This window comes from Chiloscyllium plagiosum, chromosome 32, assembly GCF_004010195.1.
Source record: "Chiloscyllium plagiosum isolate BGI_BamShark_2017 chromosome 32, ASM401019v2, whole genome shotgun sequence".
NCBI classification, from domain to species: Eukaryota; Metazoa; Chordata; class Chondrichthyes; order Orectolobiformes; family Hemiscylliidae; genus Chiloscyllium; species Chiloscyllium plagiosum.
Genome location: NC_057741.1, coordinates 3155158 through 3166673, shown reverse-complemented (window position 1 = coordinate 3166673; position 11516 = coordinate 3155158). Strand labels below are relative to the sequence as shown.

At 42.9% G+C, this 11516-nt stretch overlaps 1 protein-coding gene across 1 annotated transcript in view; it reads left to right on the top strand.

Annotated features, from left to right (window-relative positions):
- The window catches only part of LOC122539245 (deleted in malignant brain tumors 1 protein-like), a 52063-nt gene that overhangs the window by 8128 nt on the left and 32419 nt on the right, over window positions 1–11516 (top strand). The window contains exon 3 of the mRNA XM_043673946.1: window positions 704–1012. Within this exon, the coding sequence (XP_043529881.1) occupies window positions 704–1012 (309 nt within the window). The remainder of the gene's footprint in view (window positions 1–703; window positions 1013–11516) is intronic.

Below are 11516 nucleotides of genomic sequence, written 5' to 3'. Positions count from 1 at the left end.
GATACACGAACACCAGCTAGCCACAAAAAGACACAACCCTCTCTCCTTCGTAGCCCTACACACGGATGAAAAAAACCACCATTCCGACTGGGACAACACATCTATCCTGGGACAGGCTTAGCAAAGACATGCCAGAGAATTCCTAGAGGCCTGGCACTCCAACCACAACGCCATAAACAAACACATAGATCTAGGTGCCATCTATCAACCCCTCAGAAAACGAACAGGAAATGACATCACCACAAACCCCAGGAACCCTATCCAGGAGAAAGATATAAATAGAAAGCAGGAGACAACAGCTTCGCTTCACTTGGAGGTCACCACTGATGATGTTACCTAGCCAGGTAATGAAACTACTGGATATCAAACCTAAGCTCAGCGAGCAAACCTACACCCTAGATCGTAATGATTTGAGATTAAGTTGAAATTACGTGGGCACGAAAAATTGCTCAGTGTGGCACAATGAGGTTATCTTAATGAGAAATTTTACATGGTTATATACATAAATGTGTGATAGACAACACAGATTTAAATGAAGGATAGGAAGGTATAGCAAAGTTAGATGAAATAAAGAGAAGTAGGTGCCAGATTGTACAGGGACAGACTGCGATATGATTTCTTGATATTAATGTGGTCCTACACAACATCCTCAGTGTTAATTGTTCTTGTGTATAATACTCAAATAGAATTTCCTTGTTCACAGGGCCTTTCCCGGTCAGACTGATTGGTGGAAACATGTGCTCAGGGAGAGTGGAGGTCCTTCATGAGTCCACCTGGGGGACGATCTGTAATGATGGCTGGAATCTCATCAATGGAGACATCGTCTGCAGACAGCTGGACTGTGGGAAGGCCGAGTCAGTAACTGGGGTTTATCATGGACAGGGGGCTGGTGAGATGTTGTTGAGTGGCGTGCAATGCAGTGGGACAGAATCTGCTCTCGATCGGTGCCTCGCAAACCCCTTCAGGAGCAGTAACTGTTCGCACACCCAGGAAGCTGCTGTCAGCTGCTCAGGTAAGACTGATCTCTTTGGCAAATGCCTCATGTTTTGTTATCTGCCCAAGGAAGAGTCTGCCCACCAGGGTCCGTCAACTTGCACACTCTTGTTTAGTTGCTTGGATATAGTACAAGGAGTGGTTCTGATGAAGGGCTTTTGCCCGAAACGTCGATTTTCCTGCTCCTTGGATGCTGCCTGACTGGCTGTGCTTTTCCAGCACCACTCTAATCTAGACTCTGATTTCCAGCATCTGCAGTCCTCACTTTTGCCGCGATGGTGAGTCTGCCCATCATACCTGTGAAAGGGCTGTTCAGTCAATCTCACTTCCAGTGCGACTTTTTAAAATAATTTCCAAGAATTTATCAAAATCCCCTTTTGAATATTACTGTTGAATATGCTATCTTTGCATTTTAAGGCAACATGTTCAAAATCCCAACTAATCATTACGAAAAGACACATTTCCTTATTTGCCCCTCTGATACTTTTGCCAATAATTTTAAATCTGTGAACTCTTCTTATTGAACCTGCAACCACTGGAAGATGTTTTCCTTATTTACTCTGTCAAAGCCTACTTCATCTACTGAAATTTCCTTTCCACTCTGCAAATGTTAAAGTGTGTGGGATCATGTTCAAATAATGACTGAAGTCTGTGAGTAGTGAAAATAGCCTCCTTTATTCAGCAACAAGTAGCACAAGTTCAAGGTGGCAGTAGAATCCCAATATATAGATCATACAAGAGCCCCTTTGAACACAGTTCTTACATAGATTAAATTTCCATTACTATGGTATTACATTTTTTTTATCTACACCACAAAGGTTTGAGGGGCTTCTGTCCAGGGAGACAGGAGATGCGTTAAAACATGTGCTAAGTGCTGGCTGTTACTCTGATGGGATAAAGAGTGCCTTTCCCATCTGCTTGCATAATTAAGACCATAAGACAACAGAGAGGAAGTAAGGCCATTTGGCCCATTGAGTCCACTCCGCCATTAAATCGTGGCTGATAGACATTTCAACGCCACTGACCTGCTCTCTCCCCACAGCCCTTATATCCCTGCGAGATCAAGAATTTATCTATCTCTGCCTTGAAGACATTTAATGTCCTGGCCTCCACTGCGCTCCGTGGCAATGAATTCCACAGGCCCACCAGTCTCTGGCTGAAGAAATGTCTCCTCATTTCCGTTCTAAATTGACACCCTCTAATTCTAAGGCTGTGCCCACGGGTCCTAGTCTACCCACCTAACGGAAACAAATTCCCAGCGTCCACCCTTTCTAAGCCATGCATTATCTTGAAAGTTTCTATTAGAAATCTTCTAAACTCCAATGAATACAATCCCAGGATTCTCAGCTGTTCATCATATGTTAGGCCTATCATTCCACGGATCATCTATGTGAATCTCTGCTGGATACGCTCCAGTGCCAGTATGTCCTTCCTGAGGTATAGGGGCCCAAAATTGGACACAGTATTCTAAATGAGGCCTAACTAAAGCTTTAGAAAGTCTCAGAAGCACATCGCTGCTTTTATATTCCAACCCTCTTGAGATAAATGACAACATTGCATTTGTTTTCTTAATCACGGCCTCAATCTGCAAATAAACCTTTAGTGAATCCTGGACTAGCAATCCCAGATCCCTTTGTACTTGGCTTTATGAATTTTCTCACCATTTAGAAATATTCATAGAGTTATAGAGATGTACAGCGCAGAAACAGACCCTTCAGTCCAACTTGTCCATGCCGACCAGATATCCCAACCCAATTTAGTCCCACTTTGCCAGCACTTGCCCATATCCCTCTAAACCCTTCCTATTCATGTCCCCATCCAGATACCTTTTAAATGTTGAAATTGTACCAGCCTCCACCATTTCCTCTGGCAGCTCATTCCATACACATACCAACCTCTGCGTGAAAAAGTTGCCCCTTAGGTGTCTTTTATATCTTTCCCTTCTCACCCGAAACCTATGCCCTCTAGTTTTGGATTCCCCGACTCCAGGGAAAATAGTTTGTCTATTTATCCTATCTATGCCCCTCATGATTTTATAAATTTCTATAAGGTCATCCTATAGCTCAAATCCACCTACCCTGGCAACATCCTTGTAAATGTTTTTGATCCCTTTCAAGTTCCACAACATCTTTCCGATAGGAAGGAGACCAGAACTGCACGCAATATTCCAACAGTGGCTTAACCAATGTCCTGTATAGCTGCACCATGACCTCACAACCCCTGTATTCAATACTCCTACCAATAAAGGAAAGCATACTAAACGCCTTCTTCACTATCCTATCTAGCTGCGACTTCACTTTCGAGGAGCTATGAACCTGCACTCCAAGGTCTTTTTGTCCAGCAACACTCCCTAGGACCTTACCATTAAGTGTAAAAGTCCTGCTAAGATTTGCTTTCCCAAAATGCAGCACCTCGCATTTATCTGAATTAAACTCTATCTGCCACTTCTTAGCCCATTGGCCCATCTGATCACCATCATGTATTCTTCTTTCTGAAGTACAAGACCTCGCATTTGCTCATGTTGAATTTCATCAGCCATTTCCTGGACCACTCTCCTAAACTGTCTAAATCCTTCTGCAGCCTCTCCACCTCTTCAGTACTACCTGCCTGCCTGCCTAACTTCGTATCATTAGCGAACTTCACGGGAATGCCCCCAGTCCCTTCATCCAGATCATTAATATATAAAGTGAACAGCTGCAGCCCCAACACTGAACCCTGTGGGACACCGCTTGTCACTGGCTGACATTCCGAAAAAGAACCTTTTATATTAACTCTCTGCCTTCTGTCAAACAGCCAATCTTCAATCCATGCCAGTAGCTCACATCAACCACCATGGCCCACACCTTACACAGCAGCCTCCCATGAGGCACCTTATCAAAGGCCTTTTGAAAATCTAGATAGATAACATCCACTGGGTTTCCCTGGTCTAACCTACTTGTTACCTCTTCAAAGAATTCTAATTATTTTGTCAAGTATGACCTCCCCTTACTAAATCCATGCTGACTTGTTCTAATCCACCCTGCACTTCCAAGAATTTAGAAATTTTGGAGCCAGGAAATTTATCAATATTTAGACTGTTTAGCTTTTCTCGCACTTTCTCTTTTGTAATGGCTACCATACTCAATTCTGCCTGCTGACTGTTCTTAATTGTTTGGATATTACTCATGTTTTCCACTGTGAAGACTGATGCAAAGTACTTAATAAGTTCTTTAGCTATTTCCTTATCTCCCAGCACAAGCCTTCCTGCATCAATTTGGAGCGGCCCAATTTCTATTTTTGCCTCTCGTTTGTTTCTTATATATTGAAAGAAACTTTTACTATCATTTCTAATATTACTGGCTAGCTTACCTTCATATTTGATCCTCTCCTTCCTTATTTCTTTCTTTGTTATCCTCTGTTTATGTAGTCTTCCCAATCTTCTGATTTCCCGTGCTGTTGGCCACTTTATAGGCTCTCTCTTTTTCTTTGATACATTTCCTGACTTCTTTTGTCAGCCATGGCTGTCTATTCCCACCACCGCCCCTCCCCTGGCGAGAATCTTTCTTTTCTTTGCATTAAACCTCTGTACTGTGTCCTCAATTACACCCAGAAACTCCGACCATTGTTGCTCTACTGTCTTCCTCACTAGGCTGTGCTTCCAGTCAATGTTCGTCAGTTCCTCTCTCATGCCCCTGTAATTACCTTTGTTTAACTGTAAAACCATTACATCCAATTTTGCCTTCTCTCTTTCAAATTGCAGACTGAACTCTACCATATTATGATCGCTGCTTCCTAAGTGTTCCCTTACTTTAAGATCTTTTATAAAGTCTGGTTCATTACATAGCACTATGTCCAGAATAACCTGCTCCCTTGTGGGCTCCATCATAAGCTGTTCCAAAAAGCCATCCTGTAAACATTCCATTAATTCCCTTTCTTTGGATCTACTGGCAACATTATTCGCCCAGTCCATTTGCATATTGAAGTCCCCCATGATCACTGTGACCTTCCCTTTCTGACATGCCCCATCTATTTCCTGATACATCTTGCACCCCTGATCCTGGCCACTACTAGGAGGTGTGTACATAACTCCCATTACGGTTTTTTTGCCTTTGTGTTTCCTCAACGCCACCCACATAGACTCCAAATCATCTGACCCTATGTCATTCAGTGCTATAGATTTAATTTTGTTCTTAACTAACAAGGCAACCCCACCCCCTCTGCCAACCTCCCTGTCTTTTCGATAAGTTATAAGTCCATGGATGTTTAACTGCCAGTCCTGAATCCACTGCAACCACATCTCTGTGATGCATTCCACATCATAATCATTTACGATGATTTGTGCTGTTAATTCATCTACTTTGTTACGAATACCACGGGCATTCAGGTAAAGCGCCTTAATGCTAATTTTCTTATCCTCATGATTTCCAACATCTCGAGTAATATGGCCTCAGTTCTCCTTCCTTTTTGCTTCATTCCTAGCCTGTCTTGAACTTAAACCTGCACACATGCTAACCTGCTGCTTATCTTTCTACTTGACTCCATACTTCCTGTCGCTTTCCCTTTCCCTCCCCCTGACTCACAAGTTTAAAGTTCTGGTGACCACTCTATTTATCCTTTTCACCAGAACACTGGTTCCAGATAATTAAGAGGCGCTAGTCCTTTTGTCTTTTAAGTTAGTAAATGTTAGCAAAAAATACTAGGCCTATATGCTCTAAAGAAGTTAGAAATTATATCTGTATTTAATAAAAGAATGAAGACTATTAAACTGATTATTGGAATTGGGTTGTGACTTTTTTTACTATTTTCTGTTTTCATTCATTCATGCAATTTCACTTAAGCATTGTTTTGACAGCTAGTTTCTTAAGGGGATAATGGCCCAGTTAAAAAGTATTTAACAAGTACATAGTAATTGGGGAAACTGTTTGATGTTCTGTAACTATTCCGGTCTGGGAGACAGTTGGTAAGGGCTCATTAATATCATAATGTTTCATGGAGACATGATGGCAGGGATGGTATTGTTCTGTACGCTATGCTTATTCAGAGGTAGCTAATAAGGTGTGAAAATGCAGTAATGAGTTTGAAAGGGTTGTTTTTTATTAGCAGAGGTTGTTTTAAATTTGGTCTGTCTCATGATAGTAAAATATACTACAGAACCACGGTTTTATGAATGAATGCATGAATAGTAGGGAGTTATGAATGAATGAAACAGGAATGTGGTGTTTGTTTGTGAGTGGGTTAGTACAGGAGTTATGAATAAATAGACATAAAACGCTTGTGAGTGGGAAATATAAAACACTTGTAAGTGGGTTAGTGAAGGGACCTAAAGTACAATATCTCACAAATGCGATGGTCAGAATTAGGTATAATATTCTTCGCAGTGTCGAACAAGTGATTGCAACTGCATTTTGCTCAAAGGATGAAAGAAATGTCAGTTATTTCAATGTTTGAAGGAGAAACATAGAAAAAAAAGTTAAAAATCACACAACACCAGGTTGTAGTCCAACAGGTTTAATTGGAAGCACACTAGCTTTCGGAGCGACGCTCCTTCGTCAGGTGATTGTGGAGTCCTCCACAATCACCTGATGAAGGAGCGTCGCTCCAGAAGCTAGTGTGCTTCCAATTAAACCTGTTGGACTACAACCTGGCATTTGTGAGATATTGTGAGATTTTTAACTTTGTACACTCCAGTCCAACACCGGCATCTCCAAATCAGAAAAAATAGGTGTAGGTGTAGGCCTTCCGGCCCTTCAAGCCAGTATTACCATACAAACTGATCATGGCTGATAATGCAATTCACTATACCAATCCCTGTACCACTTGATCCTTTTAACCACAAGGGCCATGTCCAGCTCCCTCTTGAATATATTTAACAAACTGGCCCCAACAGCTTCCTGTGGGAGAGAATTCCACAGGTCCACTACTCCCTGAGTGAAGGAATTCTTCCTCATCTCAATCCTTTTATTCTTAAACTGTGACCTCTAGTTCCGGACTTTCCCAACATTGATAGATTCTCCCCACTTCTAGCTTGTCCAGCCCATCAGGATTTTAAATGGTTCTATGAGGTCACCCCTCATTCTTCTAAATTCCAGTGAGTACAAGCACAGTCGATCCAGTCTTTCTTCATATATCAGTCCTGTTGGTCTGGGCTGGTCTGGTCTGGTGAACCTTCGCTGGATCAAAACTCAAGGCGTGGCCTCACCAAGGCCCTGTTTGACTGCAGCAAGACATCCCTACTCCTATATTCAAATTCTCTCGCTTTGAAGGCCAGCATATCATTGGCTCTCCCCACTGCCTGCTGCACCTGCATGTCAACCTTCAGTGGTTGTTCCACCATGACACTCAGGTCTCGTTGCACCTCACCTTTTGCTAAACTGCCACCAATCACATAATAATCTGCCTTCCTGTTTTTGTGACCAAAGTAGATAACCTCACATTTATCCTCGTTATATTGCATTTGCCAAGTATTTAGGGGATAGTGAGGACTGTAGATACTGGAGAGTCAGAGTCGATTAAGTTTGGTGCTAGGAAAAGCACAGCAGATCAGACAGCATCTGAGAAGCAGGAGAGTTGATATTTCAGGCAGGACCATTCATCAGAACATTGACTCTTTTGCTCCTCAAATGCTGCCTGACCTGTGTTTGTCCCAGTGCCACATATTGCCAAGTATTTGCCCAATCAGCCAGCCTGTCCAAGTCATCCTGCAGCCTGTTAGCATCCTCCTCACAGCACATACTGCCACACAGCTTAGTGATGTCTGCAGATTTGGAGATGTTGCATTCAATTTCTTGTCCAAACTGTTAATGCACATTGTGTACAGCTGGGGTCTCAGCACTAAACCCTGTGGCATCCCCCTTGTCACTGCCTGCCGCTCTGAAAAGGACACATTTATTCCAACTTTTTGTTTCCTGTATGCCAACCTGTTCTCTATTCATGTTAATACATTAGCTCCGATACCATGAGCTTTAAGTTTGCTTACCAATCTCTTATGGAAACATGTCAAAAACCTTTTGAAAGTCCAGATGCATAACATCTATTGATTCACCCTTGTCCATTCTACTGGTCACACCCTCAAAAAATTCCATAAGATTTGTCAGGCATGATTTCCCTTTAGTCAATTGATGTCGACTTGGACCGATTCTGCCGCTGCTTTCCAAATGCTGAGTTATTATATCCTTAATAATTGAGTCCAGCATTTTCCCCACATCCAGTTTCAGGCTAACTGACCTTGAATTCCCATTTTCATCTCCTGCCCTTAAAAAATGGGGTTACCTTAGCTACCCTCATCCAGAGTCTATAGAATTTTGGAAAATGATCCCCTATGCATTCACTATTTTTATGGCCACTTTCTTGACCCTCTTAACCCCTAGCATTTCCGGAAGGTTATTTAGGTCCTCCTTAACGAAGACACATCCAAAGTAATTGTTCAGCGGGTCTGCCATCTCTTTGTTGGCCATTCTGAATTCACCTGATTCTAACTATAAGGGACGTACATTTGTCTTCACTAGTCTTTTTCTCTTCACATACCAATAGAACGTTTTGCAGTCAGTTTTTATGTTTTCCGCAAGCTTATTCCATTTCATATTCTATTTTCCTCTTCCAAATTCAGCCCTTTTTCGTCCTCTGCTGGATTTTAAATTTCTCCCTCTCTTCAGGTTTGCTTTTTCTGGCCCAATCATATGCTTCCTCTTTGGCTTTAACTCTATCCCTGATTTTCCTTGTTATCCTTGGATAAGCACCCTTCCCTGTTTTACTGTTACACCAGAGAGGGATGTACAATTGTTGAAGTTCATCCATATGTTCTTTAAATATCTGTCATTACCTATCCACTGTGAAACCTTTAAGCATCCTTGGCCAGTTTATCTTAGCCAATGCATGCCTTGCACCATCAAAATTTGTTTTCCCTTGTTGTCAATGGATAATGTTTTACTCTGTGCACATTATTCAGTCTAGGATGGTCTGCTCTCTAGTTGGCTGTTCGATGTTATTGGTCAAGGAAACCAATACTTCCCTCATGCTTTCCAGGAAACCCTCCTCCATTATATTGCTACAAGTGTGGTTGGCCCAATCATTGTACAGAATGAAGTCACCCATGACAACTGCCAGATCCTTACTGCATGCATCTCTAATTTCCAGTTTGATGCAATCCCCAATCTCACAACTACTGTTTGATGATCTGTACATAACTCCCACTGACATTTTTTTTCCCTTTGGTGTTCTGCAGCTCCACCCATACAGATTCCACAGCATCCAGGCTAATGTTGTCCCTTACCGTTGTGCTAATTTCACCTTAACCAACAAGTCCTTTACCTTTCCATCTATTTTTCCTGAAAATTGAATACCCCTGGATGTTGAGTTCTCATCCTTGGTCACCCTGGAGTCAGGTCTCCGTGATCTCAATTACATCATATCCACTAATAACTGTCTGTGCAGTTAATTCATCCACCTTATTAAAGAATATTCCTCACATTGAGACACAGAGCCTTCAGGCTTGTTTTGAGATTTTTTGCCCTTTTTGAATTATGATGTAATGTGGCCCTTTTTGATTTTTGTTTTTGGTTTCTCTGCCTTCACCGTTCACTTTTTCCCTGATTGCCTTTTGTTTCTGTCTCCACTTTACATCCCCCAACTTCCTGCATCAGTTCCCATCTCCTTGCCATATTAGTTTAAATCCTTCCCAAACAGCACCTGCAAACATTCCTCCCAGGATCCGGTTTGTACTGGTCCCACCTCCCCCAGACCTGGTTCCACTGTCCCAGGAATTCCCCTCTTGCACTATCCTTCAAGCCACATTTTCATCTTATCTATCTTGCCATTTCTACTCTGGCTGGCACGTGGCACTGGTAACAATCCAGGGATTACTACCTTTGAGGTCCTACTTTTGAGTTTAACTCCTAGCTCCCTAAATTCAGCATGTAGGACCTTATCCTTTTTTCTTAACCTGTCTTATTGGTATCTTTATGGACCGTGACAGCTGGCTGTTCACCTCCCCCCTCCAGAATGTCCTGCAGCCATTCCAAGATATTCTTGACCCTTGCATCAGGGAGGCAACATACCATCCTGGACACTCGTTTACAACGCGAAAATGCCTTGCTATTCCCCTTACAAGTGAATGCCCTATCACTATAGTTCTGCCACTCTTTTTCCTATGCTCCTGTGCAACAGAGCCAGCCATGGTGCCATGAACCTGCTGCCATCTTTCCCTGGTGAGCCATTTCCCCCAGCAGTATCCAAAATGGTGCATCTGCTTTGGAGGGAGATGACCACAGGGGACCCCGACACTGCCTTCCCACTGTTCGTTTTTCTGACAGTCACCCATTCCTTATCTTGCTCAGTAATTTTTATCTGAAAATGTGTTGCTGGAAAAGCGCAGCAGGTCAGGCAGCATCCAAGGAACAGGAGAATCGACGTTTCGGGCATAAGCCCTTCTTCAGGAGATCTTCTGATCTCCAGCATCTACAGCCCTCACTTTCTCCAGTAATTTTTATCTGCAGAGTGACCAACTTACAGAGCCTGCTATCCATGATTCCTCAGCCTTGCAGACATTCCAAAGTAAATTAAGCCACAACTCAGAGCCATCAAGTGATCAGACAGGAACTGCAGCTAGACAAACTTCCTGCAAGTGACATCAGAGGGTCCTTGAATTCCCAAATCACTCAGGAATTACAGAGGAGGAAGAGCTAGATGTCTTGAAACGGTTAAAGTGGATGAATCCACAAGACCTGATCAGGTGTACCCGAGACCTCTGTGGGAAACTAGAGAAGTGATTGCTGGGCCTCTTGCTGAGATATTTGTATTATCGATAGTCACAGGTGAGGTGCCGGAAGACTGGAGGTTGGCAAACCTGGTGCCACTGTTTAAGAAGAGCGGTAAAGACAAGCCAAGGAGCTATAGACCAGTGAGCCTGACCTCAGTGGTGGGCAAATTGTTGAAGGGAATCGTAAGGGACGGGATGTACATGTATTTGGAAAGGCAAGGACTGATTCGGGATAGTCAACATGGCTTTGTGCGTGGGAAATCATGTCTCACAAACTTGACTGAGTTTTTTGAAGAAATAACAAAGAAGCTGCTGTGGTTCTGTTCGCCAAGCTGGAAATTTTTGTTGCAAACGTTTCGTCCCCTGTCTAGGTGACATCCTCAGTGCTTGGGAGCCTCCTGTGAAGCGCTTCAGTGGTGTTTCCTCCGGCATTTATAGTGGCCTGTCCCTGCCGCTTCCGGTTGTCAGTTTCAGCTGTCCGCTGTAGTGGCCGGTATATTGGGTCCAGGTCGATGTGTTTGTTGATGGAGTTTGTGGATGAGTGCCATGCTTCTAGGAATTCCCTGGCTGTTCTTTGTTTGGCTTGCCCTATAATGGTAACGTTGTCCCAGTCGAATTCATGTTGCTTGTCGTCTACGTGTGTGGCTACTAAGGATAGCTGGTCGTGTCGTTTCGTGGCTAGTTAATATTCATAGATGCGGATCGTTAGCTGTCTTCCTGTTTGTCCTATATAGTGTTTTGTGCAGTCCTTGCATGGGATTTTGTAAACTACATTAGTTTTGCTCATGCT